Source organism: Adiantum capillus-veneris, chromosome 17 (assembly GCF_014529385.1).
Source record: "Adiantum capillus-veneris isolate H3 chromosome 17, ASM1452938v2, whole genome shotgun sequence".
Taxonomy (NCBI): Eukaryota; Viridiplantae; Streptophyta; class Polypodiopsida; order Polypodiales; family Pteridaceae; genus Adiantum; species Adiantum capillus-veneris.
Window position 1 is genome coordinate 150,275,655 of NC_140947.1, and position 21,250 is coordinate 150,296,904.

At 43.0% G+C, this 21,250-nt stretch overlaps 1 protein-coding gene across 1 annotated transcript; it reads right to left on the minus strand.

Annotated features, from left to right (window-relative positions):
* Window positions 1-9,471: 9,471 nt before the first annotated feature.
* Window positions 9,472-19,768, minus strand: LOC147438319 (uncharacterized). Its single transcript, XM_086487602.1, has 7 exons — window positions 19,599-19,768; window positions 19,174-19,509; window positions 18,672-19,049; window positions 17,253-17,426; window positions 17,044-17,150; window positions 16,444-16,934; window positions 9,472-11,345 (listed from the first exon to the last, which is right to left on the minus strand). Exons 2-7 carry the CDS (start codon window positions 19,444-19,446, stop codon window positions 10,726-10,728), a joined length of 2,043 nt encoding a protein of 680 aa, XP_086343728.1. The 5' UTR covers window positions 19,447-19,509; window positions 19,599-19,768; the 3' UTR covers window positions 9,472-10,725.
* Between the last annotated feature and the right edge of the window lie 1,482 nt (window positions 19,769-21,250).

The window sequence follows — 21,250 nt, forward strand, 5'->3', positions numbered from 1 at the left end:
ACATGGAAAATTGGATTTGTTTATTCATGAAATGAGCTTTAAGTAGCTCTACAGACTTCCACCACTACATGTGGGATAATTTCACCTTTTCTCTCCTTGAAGATTCTTTATCCACTAAGGATGACACAGTATCCACACAGGATGTCAATACATATCTACTAAGGATGATATATCGACAAAGGATGATAGAAAATCCTCCCCTTGGACTTTGAGCTACAACTTGATGAAGAAAGACAACACACCAATCTAGGAGCACGGACAACATACATCTCAATCTAAGAGACAAACAACATAACACTCCAATCCAAGAGCCACACTCCAATCCAAGAGGGAAAAAAATGCTTGAATCCAAGAGCAAAATCCGGAAACATGTCTGCTTCTCTCTAATCCAAGAGCACCTTCATCTCTTTCAATTGTTTCATGGTCTTTGTCGTCTAGCCGCATCTTGTTGGTGCCAATGATGTTTATGTCACCATAGCTTTGTCTTGAGCTTTATTTAAAAACAATTGCAATGCAAAAATACTGATGCAAAAGAACTGTTGATGCAGATGCTAATGCTATTGCTGTCAATTTTCCCATGGTTCCTTGGAGCGGTCTTTGCACTTGGAGACTCTCCAAGGCCAATGTCTGGAACTTCGTACAATAGCACAATGACATTATCCTCCTTAATGATGGATGTAGTGACATACATTATAAGAAATTGTTCTTGACTGCAAGATTTTCAATTTTAATGTGTTCTTTAAAATTTCACCTCAATGTGAAGTACCTCCTCACTCAAGGTGAAATCACTCTTGACAAAAAGTTTTTGTCTTTTTTGACTACTTGGAAGCCTGCCTTGAAGTTTTTTTGAATGCTTGTTAAAAGATATTCCCTGTTCTCTTGTCATGAAAATACTCTTTACATAGAGGATGTAGCTAGGCTTTTTAATCTCGTAGGAATCTACCTTTAGGAGCTGTGGCTTGACTATATGGAGCCCCACAAATTGCGCTGCAAAGTGATGACATGGTAGGCTGATTTTTGTAATTTGTGTTGGTAGATTTTGCAATTTTATGCAAGGCCTTTTGAGGGAATTTTCTTTTGGGGTTTGTGCTTTTGAAATTGAATGCTTTTGGGCACCCCTTGTACTATTTATAAGTGCCCCTAGGATCACTCTCTAGGAGCATCTAGACGTAGAGTCTTGGAGAGAGTTGGACCCTCAAGATTTGTACTTTGCGAGCATATTGATAAAGAAATACCAGAAGGGGAGCCAGTCTTTGGGGTCAATGCGTCTTGGCTTGAAACTTTGTCGTGCCATGTCGACTCTCTCTCTCTCTCTCTCTCTCTCTCTCTCTCTCTCTCTCAAAGTTTAGTGATTTTGCAGTTTCTATTCGTGTATTGCTATTGATTTCTTGCTTGGAGTGTCCAAGCATGTAACATTGCTATTGAATATCAGAACGATTCTTCAATGAAGGATACGATCCCTTTTGCAACAAAGTTGAAGCCCAATGTGGGAACTGACGAAACTATCGGAGATTTTGGAGTACAAAAATTTACTGTTGGTGAACACGTGTGTGAAAATATTGATCAAGTACTCCAAAATTCCAAAATATGTGAATTACCTAAGAATTACCCAATTGATGAGGTTCACGCAAGATCGTGAGAGGCCATTGATTCTCCTCTCAAGACAAGCTAAAAGAAAAGGCGAGTGCAGAAAAGTGAAAATTGTACGGACAGAAACAGTTCGACAAAGCGCTTGAAAAGAAGATCAACCAGTTAAGAAAAGGCTTAAAGCACTCTTGGAAGAAGAGGAAATCATTGGATTTCCCTGGTTATTTGGACTAGAAGTCGACTTTCGAGGTGGTAAGCAAATCCAAGAAGTGTGTTCATTTCGAAAATGACCCACATTTTTCTTTGTCTTTAGAGAGTTCAAATAGTTCGTCATCCTCTAGTTCTAGAGAGGATAAGAAAAGGCAAAAGAAGCAGAGAAAAAGCGAGAAAAGCAAGAAAGGAGATTCTTGAAAAAGTCTAGAAAGAAGGCATGGGAAGCCATCTAGTAGTTTAAAGGAGGAGAGATCATCCTCTTCTAACACGAACAAATGGACAAGAAGACCAAGGAGTTCGAGGATGGGGGTCAAGCAATCAAGTTTAACATGTTTTCAAGCTACCAAGACACCCATCAAACCCTTGAGTTCATACAACAGTTTTACGTCACCTTCTCAGGAGAATAAATTTTTTTTATTTGGTTGTTTTTGCAGGCGTAATTGAGGGCAACTACAATTCTTTCAAGAGGGGGGAATGTCACAAAGTGATGACATGGCATACCCAACTGGAAAGGAATGGCCGAGAGGACAAGAGAAACTGAATCCAAAAGATGGATGATGGAGCCTAAGGAGTTAGGGTTTTAAAAACCTAACCCCTTGCAACTTAAAGAACTTAAAGAGAACGAGTCGATGGGCCCAACCTTAAAAACTCAAATGCTTGAACTCTAGATGGCGGTTTTGCAAAAATCGCATTGAGTGTTGACATGCCAAGGCCATACGGATTGATGAAATGGCATGATTGTACAGAGCTCCACAAATTGCACTACAATGATAACATGGAAGGCTATATGGATTTTTATCATTTGTGTTGACAAATTTGATAGTTTTTACGAAGGCTTTTGAGGGCAGTTGCTTTTGGGGTTTTTGCTTTTAAAACTGGATGCTTTTGGGGCTCTGCTTTACTAATAAAGAAATACTTGAAGGGGCACCAATCTTTGGGGACAGTGCGTCTTGGCTCGAAACTCCATCTCTCTCTCTCTCTCTCTCTCTCTCTCTCTCTCTCTCTCTCTCTCTCTCTCACACACACACACACACACACACACAAAGTCCAATGAATTTGCAGTTTTTGTGATGTGTTGCTATTGATTTCTCTCTTAGAGTGTCCAAGCCTGTAACACCCCCCCCCCCCCCGCCCCCCCAAAAAAAACAAAAAACTTTGGTCTTGCACCTCATCCTCCCAATCTCCTACTTTGGATTGAACGGTAGCCTTCACCTCCACTTGCAAGAAGCGTCAAAGAAGGCACAAATTTTGGCTCCCGCTTACCGACCCACAAGCACACAAGGTTTTCATTTTTTGTAAGCAACCAACATTTACCTTTGATAGTGCTTTGTCTAATATACAAGGTGCACAATTTCATATCATGGGCCCTATCATCAAATAAAGGCAAATGTTTAGGTTTGGGCCTTTAGTACAGTCCCCTTCCAAATTCCTTTTAGAAGCCTATAGTGCAATGGTGTGAAACCTTCAACTTTGAGATTTTTTTAAAACTCATGAAGTGTTGCCCCCTCGCCATACGAAGCTCCCAATCCTTTTTAAATACCCCCCTTATCCAACAATCGTTAGGGTAAGCCCAACTTGCGGCACCATGTGGGAAAGCTCTCTAGCCACCTGGGAAGGATAAATGATGAAATGGTCCAATAGCAAGAGAATGCAACCTCTCTAGCCAATGATTGTAAATCACTAAGCCTATTTAAGAGGCTTTTTTCTAATGAAGCATTGCACTTTGAACTCTATCATTGTGTCTATACTCTTTCCCTTTGTGCTCTTGCAATTGGTGTAGCCTAACCCTAATCTCCATTCTTCCAACCCTAACCCTAAAACCATGGTTAAGCTAAGTCTTCATCCACCATAGCCTAATGCTAACCATTGGCGATTAGGGAGTATGCTTTCGCATCTCCTAACCCAAAAAGTGGTATCAGAGCTGATGGTTCATGCGTAGGCTTCCTTTCCCTCTCCCTAATCACTAGCATCGCTAATTAAGCTTGGGCACATTCTTGGAAATACCAATGAGCCTCTACCCTTCTTGATTAGTAGCTTTCTAATAACTACATGTGTGTGCGTAATTTTTAGTGTGCTATTGTGTTCACTTTCAGCTGGTTTTGCATTAGCATTGCTATCATTGTATTATTCATTTGCTTTTGCATTTTAAGTGTGTGCGAAGCTTTTCTTGATATCATTCTATAGAGCCTATAAATGCAAAAATCACGTATCCTTTGATTTGCCTATTAAGCTCGCAAAATTTCTTGATTGACTACTTGATCACTATTTTGGGAGGTCATTAGCCCACTAATCACCCCCTCAACTTTAGGTGTGTGTGTGTGTGTGTGTGTGTGTGTGTGTGTGTGTGTGTGTGTGTGTGTGTGTGTGTGTGTGTGTGTGAGAGAGAGAGAGAGAGACACTTTTATGTGGAAACACCGTGCTAGCCCGAGCGTAAGAGTTCTTTTTCTTCAAAGCTCCACATGTGCAAGGACTTGCCTCGTTGGCTAGATTAACTTGGATAAGCTATTCTTGGGAGGGTAGGTCATGTGTTCAAAGCAGCCTAATTTTGGAATGGGCAACCCGGCCAGACGTGAGCCACGTGAATAATTGCAACTCAATTGGGCATTTGGGTCCATAAAGCAGTTATGCCTGCGCACGCACTTAAGCGCAACCAGACGTGAAACAACTTAGAGCCAAAGTTTTTGGAGCTTTTCGAGTTCGTTAGAACCGATTCCTGGGAGCAAGGGACCAAGCCTTGAGCCAAGACTCCAAGACACAAGCCCCTCTTTAGAGGTCCTTCTCACAGACAGTCAGCAGAGCCCCTCATTGACAGTTGTTCCCATTGTCTACAGAGAGCCCATAAAGTCCGATACCCTCAGCTCAAGTTTTTAAAAATCAAACAAATCCCAAATGGCATTGTATGCCATGAAAGAAATGTATGAGATATATGTTTATGGAAGCATCACACACACACACACACACACACACACACAATGTGCACCATTATTGATATACATGCAACACATGTGCATAGAGGCACTACACACATGAACATAGGATTAGACACTCCTAGATATGGTAAGACCAACAGGCACACATGAGCATGATGGAAGTACACACAAGCACACACAATGATATGTGTGTGTACTTTGCACCATTAGCCAAGAAGATTGTACACTCGACATTTCAAACCAATGACGATCGACATCAATATGAAGATCATGACATGAAGACAACGACACAGAAAGCCAACGAAATGAAGATGAGATGAAGACGACTACGACAACAACAAACAATGACAAAGACATAAAGACAAATTTTGAAGGGGATACACATGAATACCCCTTCATACAAAATGAATGAATGAATATTCAAATATTTGTACTACTCTAGGACTACTAGTGAACCTACTAAGTCCCACTTGTGAACCATAGGGATGAATCCGCTAGAGAACCGCTATGATGTATCATTGTACATTGAACCATGGTGATGAATCAAATTAAACAGCCATGATGTATCAGGTAGGTGCATCATGTTAACCTAGGAGTACACCATGATATGAACATATGAACCAAAAACACATGAAGTCTTTGTAGAAACCCAAGTTTGGCTTAAGGAGACAATTGTTAGGGTAAGCCCAACATGTGGCACAATGTGGGAAAGCCCTCTAGCCACCTAGGAAGGATAAATATAGCAAGAGGATGCACCCCACTAGCCAATGATTGTAAAGCACTAAGACTCTTTAAGAGGCCATTTTCTAATGAAGCATTACACTTTGAACTATATCATTGTGTCTATACTCTTGCAATTGGTGTAACATAACCCTAATCTCTATCTCTCCAATCCTAACCCTAACACCATGGTTAAGCTAAGGCTTCATCCACCATAGGCTAATGCTAACCATTGGCGATTAGGGAATACGCTTCCACATCTCCTAACCCAACATATACAAGCTATCACCATGCATAATCATGCCAACTTCATGAACACCTAGAATTTTATATTCCTTCCCAGTCCCTCCACAACTCCCAAGTTCACACTCTTTAGAGACACATTCAACATCATTAAGCCGGCCGACAAAAACAGAGGAGTAACCATTGTCTCCAAGGAGTGGTACATCAATGAAGCCCTTAGAAAAGAATGACTCCACCACAAACTTACCCACCGTCCCACCATCTCTTAGCTACCTTACTTCCCTCCTTTGTTCCATCCTACAAAGATTCACCTTTCTTCCCCTTATAGATAGAAACTTCATCTTTACACCACTTGCCCCATCTATTTCCTTCCAAAATTGCATAAACCCTCCCTTGTCTCTCCCGCTCTCTTTGATCCTATTGAGGATACATCTTTGAGAATGCCTCTAGGTGGCTCTGCCTAGAACTCTATCCCATTGAGGATACACTTTCAAAATACCTCTAGGTGGCTACGCCATGAACTCTATCCCATTCCCTTATCCCACCATCCACACCTCATGGACTCGCTATCCCTCATCAAAGATTCATGTTGGGGTAAAGTACTAGTGTCTTCCCTGCAACTAACTCCCTACACAATGACCCCCATTATCTCATACTTATTATTCTCCTTCTCATATAATGCAATAAGAACACACACACATTTTTGGCAAGTGTGGTTCCACCCACCAAAGTCTCCCCTCTTCCCTCTTTGCACACATGCATGCATTGCGCATTGCTCGACCCTTACAACTGGTAGTGTGTACTCCACACACACACACACACACACACACACACACACACACACACATAGATTTTGGAGTTGCATCAAAGAGGGAGAAAGAGAAGCAGGGTGTGTGCTTTTGAACACAGACAGACTCTCCTAGCTTATGTGTTGTGGATAAAGACAGAGGGGGAGAGAGTTCATTTCAGCTTTGCCTCGGCAGGAGAGGATACGCACACACACAAAGAGAGAGAGAGAGAGAGAGAGAGAGAGAGAGAGAGAGAGAGAGAGGCATTGGCTCTCCTTCAATGCACAAGTCCAAAGCGGCATCGGCTCCAACCTTATCTCCTTCGGCACCCAATAAATTTCAACATTCAGCTCTCTGGCACGTACTTGCTCGTGGATTGCATCCTCGGCTTTGCATTGGCATTGAGTTATACACACTAAGGTTTACTCTCTTTGGCCACACGTATTCGACATTCCTCTTCGGCATCGGCGTTTCAGATCCCCATCAATGTTTTCTCAGCTTCTTAACGAGTTTGCTAGCAGCTTCATGAGTTGGTAGATGTTGGTATACTTGCAATGCCCACCTCTCTCAGTTTTGCCACCACAATATATGTTGCACCGTTTGTAAGGCCCCCATATGAGGAGAAGCCAATGGTGCACATATATTTGGTGGATTCCAGCTTTGCACGCTAATGACATCTCTATTTGTGATCGTGGATGGTACGGAGCAAATTCAGGGGCATATTCCTTTTCATTGGAATATCTTGGCCGGACGACAGCCAGAAGACAATCAAAAAATGGCCTTCCGGTGGTGGCCGATGGTCCGTGGTCTTTGATCGGTGGTGGTTTTTTGGGCGAATCCTGCATGGTGTGCCTGAATCGGGAAAAAAAAATTCTGAAGACTTTTTTGTGAAGAAAAATAGGCATTTTGGTGGGATTTTTTATATCCATCTCCACTCCAAATTTGAAGGCAGCCAGTGGTTTTTGGCCGGTGGCTGGATTTCCTTGACCGGTGGCCGATTTTTAGGAGGACTTGTCTACCCAAAAGCGACTACATATGGGCGCATGGGAGAGTCCTACTTGGACTTGGCTATCTAAGGGCGGCTGCACATGGGTGTTTAGAGGCTTCCTTACATCTATACAAGGAGGCCTTCTCATGAGTAATTTGATGGAATGGTGTACACACTTGACGCACACAACACATCCTTGTGTAAGGATTGTTAGTCCCTTGTATTCCTACTTGCTCTAATTGTCTAAATCGCCATCTAAGCTTTACCTTGACAACGCATGGGTGAATGGCGCCATCACTTTGTAATAGTGTGCTAATCTAAAGTTTTTGATTTGCCACTAATCTACTTTGCATCGTATCTCTCTCTACTCTCCCTGTTACTAGATCCTTATTGTATTTCGCATTTCTTACAGTAGAGGCACGGCATCGGCTTTGGATCTACTCCGACATACCTCTCTCGCAAGCTCACAAGTTTACAAGGGCGCATAGCTCGTGCATGCATTTGTTGATTATAGGTGTTATTAGAGGTTCTACATTTTTAGAGAGGTTACGGTATGCTTGTACATCTAGCATTGACATGACATGTATGGTCAATTTTTTTGAGCCTCTCATCTACATGCATATAGCTTAGTTGGCTTACTACATGCACAAGATTATAGGTTTTACTAGATATTATGTTTTTTTAACAACTTATATGCATGGTTTATGCGTTTAGAGGCACATATTCATAGTGTGTGCTCTTCTGAGAGCGACATCCCTAAAAAGATTCAGACTTTAATATTTGCATCGCATCTGGTGCATGTTTCACCGCATACACTGCATTTTGCAGTAGTTTTACACATTCATGTATGTTGAGTTACAAACACCACCTTTGTATGCCTTTGTGGAGCCAGTTTTGGCTTGGTTTTCGGATCGTTTCTAAGACTGAATCTGGAATATAGTCTATTTTTAGACTAGACTACAATTATCATGCTTGATAAGCCTTTTGGAGAGGCGTTGGTGAGGTTTTCATGGAGTTAGGGTATTCTCGATTGTTGAGATATCTTTCGGTGATACAAGTAGCTAGAGATCCCCTTTTACGAAACCTTGCCATAGGCTATGTATAGAGAGGGATATGTATATTTGACATTGTGTTAGCGGTTTATTTGAGTCAATGTTTGACTTGGTTTCTATCCAGTTTACTTTTTTTTTCAATTTATGGTTAATTTTATGGACATTTTGGGTTAATTTTCAGCTCCTCATACGAAGGAGACCGCCGAATTTTTATAGTGAGTTTAGTTTGTGTTTCTTGACACTATTATTTTGAGTTGAGATTTTGCTCATGTTACAAAGGAGATTCTACCAAAAATCCTCCAAGATTCTTGCCATACTAATCAAGTAGGTGATACGATCTTTGAAAAGAAGAGAGGAGAATCAAGATAGATGCTCCTCGGGCAATCTGTGAGGAGGCAATTGCAATCGTACAAAGAGAGAGCACAAAAAGTGCTTGAGGAGCTTCTTGTCCAAAGCGACATCTCTTGGAGTTTAAGACAAGGCAATGGGTGAAGCAAAAGGCTAGGCTGCAAGGGTAATGTTTTTTTTTAAAATGAAATAAGATACCTTGAAGCAATTGTGGACTGCTGCTCAAGTGGTTAGGTCAAAGCGCATGAAATCGATGCTGCTTTCCCGTGAGTTCGAGTTCTCTTCTATTCTTTTTTATAAGGTAAGGGTGTTCAAGTATTACAATTATAGCATGTTCTTCTGAAAAAGACATTTACAACATAGAAAGTTCAATGGCACAAAATTTTCCATACAAAGAGTAGATTCATAACATCTTAATCCAAAAAGGACAATTAGATCCACTTTGAGCACTGAGAACGCGACGGCTACACTAAACGAAAAATGCTTGATGCCAAAGCTAAGTCCACTATTTACCAACACCTTGCAAAATTCGTGTGTTTCACTATCGTGGGTGAAGCTATTGTTAAAGCCTTATGGGACAAGATGTGCAATATGTTCGAGTAAGAGCGCAAATAACAAGGTTTACTTGATGAAGAAGCTATTCGAGTAAGAGTGACAACTTCTAAAAACTTAAATGCACTCGACTACCCCTACTTATGAAAATACACAACCATTTCTCTCCTCCACATTCTTTTACAAATCCTATTCCCTCTCCACCATTGATAGCACTCTAATGAAAAAAGAAGCGTGTAACCATCCAAAAATTTCCCACTAGTGAGCTAGTAAAATGCTGAACATGCACCCACCAAGGTGGGTAACTTTCATGCACAGGTTGCAAGTTGATTAGCTCCCCAATGTTTTGGTGAGTCTTGAACATCCGGTAATCTTCTGTTGAGAGGCAAGTTGATTAGCTCCCCAATGTTTTGGTGAGTCTTAACATCCGGTAATGTTCTGTTGACAGGCTCCCTTAGCGACATGTAATCCACAAAGTTGTATCCCACGCTGCAATGATTTATCGCAGCACATGCATCCCATTTTCCTCCATGCAATATTGATCCAAGCTTTGAAGTGGAGCTAGAGACGATAAGAATCAACTAACTGTCCAATCTCAAAGCAAAAAGTGCCTTACCCAGTTAAGCTTCATGCACTCGAAGTCTTATCATTAATGAGCAAGTACAGGTACTATTTAGCGCCCATACCCAATATCTGCTCTCTGCAAGCGCTCATCAAGCAGCATCTGCCATTGCCGCTTAGCTTCTCAAACAAGTACAGCGTCACTGCCCTCTCCAATGCACTGCGGAAGTATGTTCTGACTACCCGAAGGTGCAACTGCTCGAAATGGTATTTGGAGAAGAGCAGAGGTAGATGGATGCTAGACAACAGAGGCTTCAGCCGAAAGTCTAGGCTCCAACCACAAACAACAAAAAGAAGAACCGCTCTTGCTTACCTACACATGAACCTGCTGTAACTCAAAAGCACCATAATTGCACCCCACCTGCAGTTTCAAGTAAAAAGGTTTCCATGCTTGACAATTTCAAAGCTGTTGGGAGATCACGACACGTGTAAAGCTCCTGCACCCTGTAGCATTCTAATCTTTAGTAAGCACTGAGATCCTCCCTTTCTGAACGAAAGCTCTGTCGTAAATATTGTGTATATACAAAGCCAAACTCAAGGATGCAAGCCTTCATATGTTGTTTCTTTTCTACAGAAATCAAAATTCTGTTTGAGGGCTTCACAATCAACTGCTTAAACCCCTTTTATAAGTAAAAAGAATGTCCCATCGACGAGGAAAAACATATATACCCAATATTAGAAACCTAAGGACCTGGCTCAAGGAATTGGGGCTGGGAAGCTATTCGGGGCAGGTAAACTAGATCCACTAGTGAACCATGCGAAAGAGACGATGACCGTGCTTCAAAGGCACGTTGCTCCAGCACTGCATTCCATTGACTCTCTCGGACCTTCATCAACAGTTCTCCAGGGACCAGCTGGCTATGTTGCATAATCCCTACATTCTTATCCTGCTTGTAAGCGAAGTCTTTGAATGAGTTTGAAAAATTGGACTGTTGTAAATAGGTAGATCCATTACTCAGCAGCATGTCATGGACACCTTGAGCATTTACTCTCCCATTCAAATATGGGCCCCTCTCTGCAAAGGGCTCACCGAGAAGGTGCAGCGAGAGTTCATTCAGCGCTTGCTTCTCTGAGGCATGATTTATAGGAGATGAAACTGCCTGACTTTCTCGAGTCCATGCCATGGCACCCTCGTGTAAGTGATGAGGTGCCCAATGGCTCAGCTGTCTAGAATGACCAGGTGAAAATGTACAACCCTCCTGCGAAGCATGTAGCTTCAATGGTTCACTCCGTATGTCCATCGAGAGTCCTTCCTCTGTCTCACTACTGCTGCTACTCTCATTCAAGCCCCTTGTATCAATCACTGCACTCCATCAAAAACATTTAACATTTTTGTGCCACGCATCTATTTAAAAAAGATGAAAGCAGAAAGCAGCTAAACTGGAATAACTTTACTCCTCACATTAATCAGCCATTCTACACTACCCCATCTCAAAAATATCACAAGCACTAACAGTTACTGAAAGCAACAGCTTCCAAGAAATTGGATGGTGCAATAACCAGTAAGACTTCAAAGGTGGAGGCTTCACCAAGCACTGGCCATTTTTATTAACAGATGGGGCTTCTTGCAAACTTCAGATGATGCTTCCAACAAGTTTTCGATAGTTACAGTCAAACTTCAGATCATTATTGATGTCATAGCACTTTTCACAGCTTTCCAGCACGTGGGAAGACTATCATCTCTTTAAAAATAACAGAGATAATTAACTGCACATGTGAAGACTATCATCTCTTTAAAAAATAAAAGAGATAATCGACTGCATGAAGACCCTCAACTGTCAGACAGTCAAATAACACATCCAGTTTTTTATTACTCATGCCAGCTCAATGCGTCTTAGCCTGGGAAAACTCAAAGGCAGTGAACCTTGACAAGACTATTTCAAAAACATCCTTGTGTCCTTAAAATGTTTTCGATACCCATAGAACGCGTCCAATTTGAATTCAAAGATCCTTACCCTTCTACAATTTTTACACACCCTTCTTGTTAGAGTTACACCACTCTATTGCTTCATCTAAGGTTAGGGCATACTTGTATCAGCTAGTGTGCACCTGGGCTGGCCACCCTTGCATTGGCATTTAGGCTGCATGGGTCCTGGCCGGTCCAGTTTGGGACCAGCCGGACCAATTCTGTCCATTGACCCACTTTCCCTAGACACCCAATTTAGGGTCTTTTTCCTGCATTTTTATCTGAGGTCGTGGGGCCAACCCCTCTGTGGCTGGCCAACCCCCCAGTATATGCAGGTATATAGGCAGCTACAGAGCGCCTCTTAATGATCATTATCTGTTATTATCTGCTGTGCCCCATCAGGGAGGGCACACTCTGATCACGCTTCAGGCTGCCATGCCTTTCTCGCCATCGCCATCTCTCTCTCTCTCTCTCTCTCTCTCTCTCCAAAAGACTCCTGCACGACAACCGACTTTTGCTGCGGTGGTGGCAGCTCCCATTAAAATTGATCGAATCACACAACTTCAAGCAGCCCTTGATCAAGTCATGGAGGAAAACCGCGACCTCAAATGTCACGTGACACATCCCAACCCTATGTGTCCGTGGACAAGCTATACCACAGCAGGGTTCCCGTCAGTCAAGTCAGTTTAGATTAGCAGTGATCTAGCACTTTTGTGAGTCTATTCGTAGACCGTGCATGCCCAGTCACTTAGCTTAGATGCATATCCTCCGGTTGCACACAACATGATCATCGGAATTCCCATCAGAATCCATTAGCATCAATTAGGGGAATTTTCCAGTGCATTTAGCCTATTTTCCTATTTATTGGTTATTTTCACTTATTATTTTTAAGTGACTTTCCAACAAAAGTAGGTAGGGCAATTTTGCTATGTTAATATATAAGCAAACCCAAGTTAGCACTTTCTGGCAGAAGAGGCAGCAAGAGCTTCCCCCTCAATAGGCAACTTCTCAGCAGTACCCCCCCTCAGCACCTAGCGTTTTCTAGCAGTACCATCGCCAACCTTCCAGCATCCTTGGCGATTCCTATCACATCAGATCCCCCCGCATTTCCCCCCTTGCATGATCGCCCAAAGCACCCTCAACCCAGCGTTTTTCATTGCAAAAACGCCAGACCTTCATTAGCGTTTTCCATAGCAAAAACGCAAGCAGAATCTCAGCTTTTCCAGCGTTTTTCAGCATGGATAAAAACGCAGATTGCAGCCATTGATGAACGCAGATTCTCAGCAAAGGAACAGTAGCAGATCAGCCCCCATTCAGTTGCAGAAGTCCCCCCAAGTTAAGCCTCGAAAAACGCAGCCAAATCAGTCATTTTCAGCCACCGAAACAGTCCCCGAATTCAACGATTAGAAGCCTACAGATTTCAGCCATCGAGTCGTCGTCATCGGCATAGTCCAAGTTGCATAGTCCATTGCATTCGCATTGTACACCTTTGTGCAATCAAAGTAGACCACTCTCACCGACGAGAGTGGGGCCTTCGGAGGAGGGTTTTACAACCTCTCGGGTGTCGTATCTCTTCTCTCTCCTTCTCTCAATCTCATTCACTTGCACGCACAATCCACACTTTGTTCGTGATCATTGCACTCTCCACAAGACGGAAAGCTCTCTCTTTCCCTAAGAACTAAAAGGAACCTTGAGCAATAAAGATCACTAATCTTGAGAAAATACAACATTCATTCCACTGCACCTTACATCAAAACTCGCCTTAGTGAGCTAGAGGCGCGCTTTGATTCCGTGATTGGTCTTACAACCGACAAAGTCAAGGAGGTGGAAGCAAAGGTCACACACGTTCACTCGGCAACCATTGCCAAAGTGCACACGTGTGACCACGGAACTCCGCAAACAAAGATTACAGCAAGAAAACGCCTTGAAGATTCGCATAGGTGGGCTTCCCTCACCATGGTGTACTACCGAAGACACCCTTGAAGAGGCAATTATTAAGCTCAATGACACTCTTCAACTTGTTCAAATCAAGCCGGAAACGATCTCTTGGATCAACGATACACACAGGCATGTGCCACCCGAGCAATGTGTTCTCACTTTCAAAGACAAAGAGGAGTGGTTGAAGTTGCTACAACAGTCCCACCTTCTCAAGGGAACAAAACTGTGGATTACAAAAGAGTTGACTATGAATCAACTTAAGAATAAAAAAGTGAGCTTAAGAAGATGCATGAAGCATGCAAGGAAGGTAAATGGGCAGTCTATCGAGGAGGTAAAGCCATCATTCAAGAGTTTCGAACTCCCAAAGGGACTCCCCCCTCATCCGACTCTCCCTAGGTTTTTGTTTGTTACCCTCCCAACGGACTCTCAATCCTTAATTGAACACTATCGTTGTAATGTTTTGTCTGGTTTACCCTAACGGACTCTTAACTGAAGACTATCGTTGTAATGTTTTGTATGGTCCCATAGGTCATATCTGACCTCCATGGACGATAATATCTCTCTCTCTCTCTCTCTCTCTCTCTCTCTCTCTCTCTCTCTCTCTCTCTCTCTCTCTCTCTCTCTCTCTCTCTCTCTCTCTCTCTCTCTCTCTCTCTCTCTCTCTGCGCGCGCACGCAAGGAAAGGAGGCTAATTCTATTACTTGAAAATCTCCCAGAATGCCCAACTGGTGCCTAAGTACATCACTGTTAACATAGCATGCCCGTAGGGCATAGGCATCAAACCGAAAAACGAAAAACTGGATACAACTAGGCACTTGGCCAAACGGAAAAGACTAAGACCTCGACCAAAAGCCAAGTCAGCAATTGTAAATCAAGAAGCGAAGCCACCAAAAGCGAACAGTAGTGAAGGTGACAGTGAGCAGCTATGAGAAGCTTGTTGCCTGGAAACTAATAAAATCTGACAGCAAGAGGTAATGGAGGAACAGAAGGGCTCTAGAGAGCAGTTGGTGGCGAAGATGAGAGCGAAGAGGCGACTGGCATCACCAAGATACTTCAAGACTATGACACGAGGTGGGCAACAAAGCACTACACCGGAGCTGACAAGGAGCTTTCATCCGGAAGAGCAAGCAGTCCACTCGTTGAAGGTGGCTCCTGAAGACCGTAGCTGGAGAGGGAACTTCTAGGAGGCAGTGTAGGAGGCTTTGACACAACATCCAAGTGGAAACCGGCTGAAGAAGCTTGGTAAAAAAACCTAAGAGGAGCATAGTTGACCAACCCCGCACAAACCAACCGCGAACAATCAACAACCAAAATCAAAACCCCAAACAAACCCAAGCCAACGAAAAGAAAAGGAAAGAATGCAAAACAAGCAAAAACGACGGAAACAAAAGCAAACACAAACCTCAAGGACAAGCTTTCACGCGCACACACACGCACACGCGCACGCACACCCCCACAGACTCTATAGGCAAGCTTCCACTTGCACCCCGCACGCACTCAAACCCACAAACCCCCCCCCCCCCCCCCGAAGCAAACCATCAGAGGAACAAACCAACGGCGAACAATCAACAACCAAAACCAAAACCCCAAACAAACCCAAGCCAACAAAAAGAAAAGGAAAGAATGCAAACCAAGCAAAAACGACGGAAACAAAAAGCAAACACAAACCTCAAGGACAAGCTTTCACGCGCACGCGCACGCGCACGCACTCGCACACTCTATAGGCAAGCTTCCACTCACACCCCCGCACGCACTCAAACCCACACCCCCCCCCTAAGCAAATCATCAAAGGGACACACAGACACACGCCAACACAAACACAAAAGCAAAAACAAAACAAGAACCAGAAAGGAAAGACCAAGGAACACACAGACATACGCCAACACAAACAAAAGCAAAGGAAAGACCAAACCCGAAACTAGCAAGGCACCAACGAACTAGCATAACCAACATAGGGAGAAATGCCCGAACAAGTGCTAGGGTCCAGGGAGTCTGCAGCACCAAGAGGCGCGGAGCAGGGGCGCAGAAGCGGCCTCTCCAGGCAGAGAGAGTTGTCCTAATGGGCTCCCTGTTGAAGGAGGTAGGGCGATAGCTTGAGAATCAGGCATGAAGACAAAAGGCTGAAGGACGAGACCATGAAACGAATTTGTGGAGAGGCCAGTGGCGACGCTACAAGTCAAGGACGTCGCAAAGCCGGGATCTGCAAAGGATTTCTTCCGCGGTAGAGGTGAGGGGAGACAAGCGGCAAGGTAGAAGGGGAGTGCCAAGTCGCAAGGCGGGGGCAGATGGTAAGGGATTGGCGCGAGGAGGCATGCAGGCGGCCATCTCTCTCTCTCTCTCTCTCTCTCTCTCTCTCTCTCTCTCTCTCTCTCTCTCTCTCTCTCTCTCTCTCTCTCTCTCTCTCTCTCTCTCTCTCTCTCTCTCTCTCTCTCTCTCTCTACACACACTGAAACTCCTAGTGACAAGCTTTCAAAAAGCATTGCTCACTATTCATTTCTTTTCCCACAAGTGAAACTGAAAGTTCAAAAACACCACATGTAAAGATGTGATAGGTTACCTGAACTTGGAGAGGCAGCGGCTGCAAACTGTAACTGAAACCCTCCTTGTCGATGACGATGTTCAACACCCAGTCCAATATCATGATGGAAATGGTCTCTCTGCTGCAGGGGCTCATTTCTTAATCCATCCATCCTGACACTTCTAACATTTTCAACTCCACCGTGATGTGGAGAAAAATGTTGTGAAGGCTCATTCTGAAAACCTTGAACAGACAAATGACTCTGAGAACAATCGACTGAATGAACAGCAGATGGTTGCAGTAGAACATCATCTGTGATTGTCAGGGGTTGAAGAGCCGCATGTTCGGAAAGAACTGACTGTAAATGCAACATATGATGCCGATCAATCTGGATGTTCTTATTATCATAAAAACTAGAATCTTGTATACTGTGAGTCTGCTCATTCAATGCCTTCAGTCGATCATCACACTGAAGCAGTTTCTCAAAATGCCGGTTTAAAACACCAGCTGGAAACTGTATTGAATGATGCCTGTACAGTAAAAACGTCAAAGCTCAGAATCATTCTCTCTTTATTAACAAGGGACAACTTCTTTAACGACATGGACAAACTTCCTCAAAGAAATCCTGACTTTCATGACCTGCATATTGAAGCTTGGCCATCAGTAAAGTCTGACGTAGAATGCCACAACGTATGCTTTCGAGGCTGGGGATTGATCTCTCTGTAGAAAAGAGGAGGCCTAGAAAGCTGCCCAATTAAAACACCAAAGCACCAGTTAAAAATGGTGATTTATATTCCTTCTTTAAAAATTGTAATACTTCACTCAAAAATGTAAAACCTTTCCAATACCTCGATGTCAAGGACAGCTGGCTGGTCATCTGGAAAAACAGCCTTCAGAGCCGAAATCTCGGACCATTGCACCTCCATCTTACTCTTCAACCCATTGTCTAGTACTTCCCACACTAGTTTACGCTTCGCATAATAGCACTTCGCCACAAGGTCACCATCATAGCGGGACATACACTACAATCAATACATCTGTTATTTGAATGAGTTGTCAAATGAAAAATAGTCCTCAAGACATATCAGAAACAGTTAATGGCAATGGAACCTAAATACAAAAATAAAAATAGAACGCAAAAAAAGACGGTAACACTGCCTGCACTGACGAAGCTCCAAATAACAAAATAACCATAACCATTACCACATGCCTCAAGTAAAAAATGGATTTCCTTAATTACAGAACAAGATCCCCTGAACAAAGCAAGGCTAGCCAAACAAAGGAGTACAAAGGCAAGAAATTCAAGACTTCACCAAGCTTGATTTCCACTTTTAAAAGAACGAGAATCGAAGAAGGCCTATGAGCACGGACCAAGAAAACAAAAATTGTTCAAAAGGTCCAAGCAAAACTCATAAGCCGGAATTCCTGGAGGTGCTGCTGTCCATGCTGGCTTCACACCCCCCAGCTCTATCATCCCTGCCCCCCCATGCTCCTCCACCAGCGCTTACCAAAGAGTGTGTGAACCCCTAGTTAATACCCCTCTTATAAAGTCTACATAAGAGGATGACAGAGTGGTATGGCCCTCTTTGGCACTAATCAACTAGCTTAATCCAACAGTCCACTGTTGCTCCCAAGAGTTCCATAAGTCCCCTAATAAGGCCTTAAGAGTATCTTGGCCATGCACTCACGCAGTAACTTTCTCATACAAAAATAAAGGTTCACTGTTCAACGACTACATGCACCTCAAAAAATACTCATATTCTCAGACGATCCTCACCAGCTGTAGCTTGTCTTTCGATGACATATACAACCAATTGCTGCTTTTTCAAGAAAAATTTCAATTCCAGAGGTTTAAAAAGAAGTACAAAGAAAAGGCCATGGCACCATCCTTTTTCATTCCAAAACTCCAGCAGGCTCAAAGCCCAAATCATAAAGTCAGGAGCTGTATCTACAGCCGCACACACTTTAAAATCTACGGTTACAAATGAAAATGTTCAAGGAACTCAGCAAAGTCCAAGCAAACAGCATGCAAAGGGGGCTGTAATAGGGCAACCAACTCCCAAAGTTTGGTAATATCCCATATATTTTCAAAAGCTTCGTGAGTCATAAGTGCAGTAAATTTTACCAACTTGTAAACCTACCACTGATTCGAAAAAAGAGAAAAAAGATCAATAAGTTAACCTTGAGACATCTAAAAGAAAGCAAAACAACTTCATGAAAACTTTCTACAATGACCGCACTCCATAGCCTTTAAAACACTTTATTACCTCCCAAGTTCCAATCCTCAACTTTGCAGCCGGAAAATTGGCAGCTTTAAGCTTGTCCTTTTCAGCAGCAGATGCAGAACCACCAAGTCTTCTCAGTCTTCCAGATTGATCTCCATCCGAGCCATCATCTTCGCACTGACCAAGCTTTCTCTGTATCAAATCTAGCAGCGAAGGGCTTTTCCTCAAATTTAAGCCTAGTGGGCTCGGCTCATTCAAAGGATTGTAATGATGATCTAACTCAACAGTTTTTTCTCTTGTTTCCCTCAATCCATTTTCATTCTGCACATGACACGAACCTCCATGCTCCACATTTACAGGTAGCAATTGCTCACCAAATAGCGGCGCAGCCAGTAAGTCCCTCCGAGCCAAGGAAGGAATCTGTAACAAGGAAAGAGGATGTAAACTCAGCAGTCGAAGCAATACAAAAAGAACCACTTTCATGCTGGTGAAGTCCCGATGAAACAACACAGAATAACACACGATCAAAATGAGCTACATATACCTGCATATGCTGGCTTTCATCTGAAATTTTAGGACGTTTGAAGCTCGGTAAATCAGAGTCTGTGTTGAAGTACAACTCACTTTCAATCTTTGGAACCTTAAAGTCATTTGACTGGGCACCCAATGCAGAACCGGCACCTAAGCGAGAAAGACCTGGCAGACCACTAAAATTTGAGGGCCTGTTGCTGTCAGATCCCCCTATTCGGTAGCCTGAATTGAAAAGAGGTGGTTTATCCAGATTGGGGTGAAGCTTAGAGTTGCTAAATGATGCCATGTAGCGACAAAAATTCAATTACACCATTCTGGGTGAGAGAGGTGAACGAGGAGGATCCAGAGTCTGCAAGAAAACAAAAGAAACCAATTGATCCCCAGATCCTAGGCCAGATTTGCTGCAAAATTCTCGCCTGTAGAAAGTAAGGAACGTACCTGGGCGATATACGCAAAGAGGGCCAGGATGCCGATATAAGGTAGTGACAACGTCCAGACGTGTAAAATCAATGCGCTAAAGCCTGGAATTTGAGCAGAGCCGGAGAGAAAACTCTCCCCAAAATATGGGGTGGGTGTCCCTGGTGGTGGTGTGTGCGCGCGAACGCGGGCGCATCTGCGTGGCGTCTCTCTCTCTCTCTCTCTCTCTCTCTGTGTTGATGTTCCAGCGAGTCTGCGGGTTTGTAACTTGTATCTCTCGTCGATCAAAACCTAATTAGTGGGACTAGACTCTGGATATATGCATGTCTGACTTGGACGCTGACGTGGGACGGCTGTGGGCGGCCCATTACCATGCGCCCACGCCGGCAACCATGCCAGCTTGGCATGACTATTGGCAAGGCCAGTGTCACACTCATACTACCGAGAGAGAGAGAGAGAGAGAAAAAAAAAACAGGGCCGGGAAACATATTTTTGTGGACCCGGCTTTGGAACCTTTTCACACGCATATGAGCAGGCTAACACTATATTTCAGAACCTATCTTTTCCCGAGCCTTTTGAGAGAGAGAGAGAGAGAGAGAGAGAGGAGACACTAGACACACTGAGCGACACAAGTTGCACGTAAGTGTATTTAAGTATTTTGTCAACCCACTATTGTTGATGATTCTCTACAATTCTATGCATACATGATACGACCAATTTGAACCAATTGGCTCAATGTGCAAGCCCTGATCTCATTACATTGACTTCTCAAAAATATATATAGGCAATAGTTGAAAGCACATAATGTGCGCTTAATGGTATCATAGAGATTGCATCCTATGCAAAACACAAAGATTGGAGATTATCTCTTGAAAATTACAGCATTGTCTAACCGCTTAGTATAATAATGCAACACTCCTACAGCATTGGAGACTGCTATCTCCTGACTATTATTGCATTGTCTGACTAATATCTAACTAGTCGTGCTTGGTTGTCCTTGGCGTAGGATTTTTTTCATATGCTTAGAGTAATTTAGAGCAAGTGCCATCACAATGCACAAATGAAAGTAGACTATTGACTTGTTAAGCGAGAAGATGTCTCATTCGAGTATGCAACTACGTTGTTTTGACAACTACAATGAAAACCATGAGACTAGTTAAATTTTTCTTCAGTAAATGAGGAAATGACACGAACTATAGAGCACATAGTGCGAAACGTACAAAAGTATGGTGGAGAGTGGGCACTTTGTCTCTCCAAGAATTATAAAGAACGGGGTCATGCCCTGCCCCGAACTCTAGTGTGCGGTCCAAGAAAATGCACATACATGGAATTTTGGATGCTAATAATGAATCTTTCTAACTTATTGAAGTAAAGATTGGTTGGTCGCTTTGGAGAGGTTGTCGCTATTCGCTATTCGATTGGCAAAGCATGTCATGAATGAAGTGAATGTTTATTATGGCACACTAGACATGAGCTCAACATTAGAAACAAAAACAAAGGAGTTACATTAACTTTAAATGAAATCGTTATCATACATAGTATAAATTACATCGCCACCATAATGGTCATTCTATTGGGAAGATCGACTTGAATGTATGTTTTGTTAGAACACCATCGATAAGTGTGAGACCTTAGCCTATTATTGTAAGTACAAAATCATCTTCTCAAATTTT

What these genes read in the sequence shown, in the direction of transcription:
- LOC147438319 (XM_086487602.1), bottom strand. Translation starts at nt 19,446, where the DNA reads ATGGCATCATTTAGCAACTCTAAGCTTCACCCCAATCTGGATAAACCA. An exon ending in TGAGGATTGGAACTTGGGAG is followed by an intron (nt 17,427 to 18,671) that starts GTAATAAAGTGT and finishes TATTGATTGTAG; the next exon opens with TGTATGTCCCGCTATGATGG. An exon ending in CGCTGCCTCTCCAAGTTCAG is followed by an intron (nt 11,346 to 16,443) that starts GTAACCTATCAC and finishes GATGGAGTGCAG; the next exon opens with TGATTGATACAAGGGGCTTG.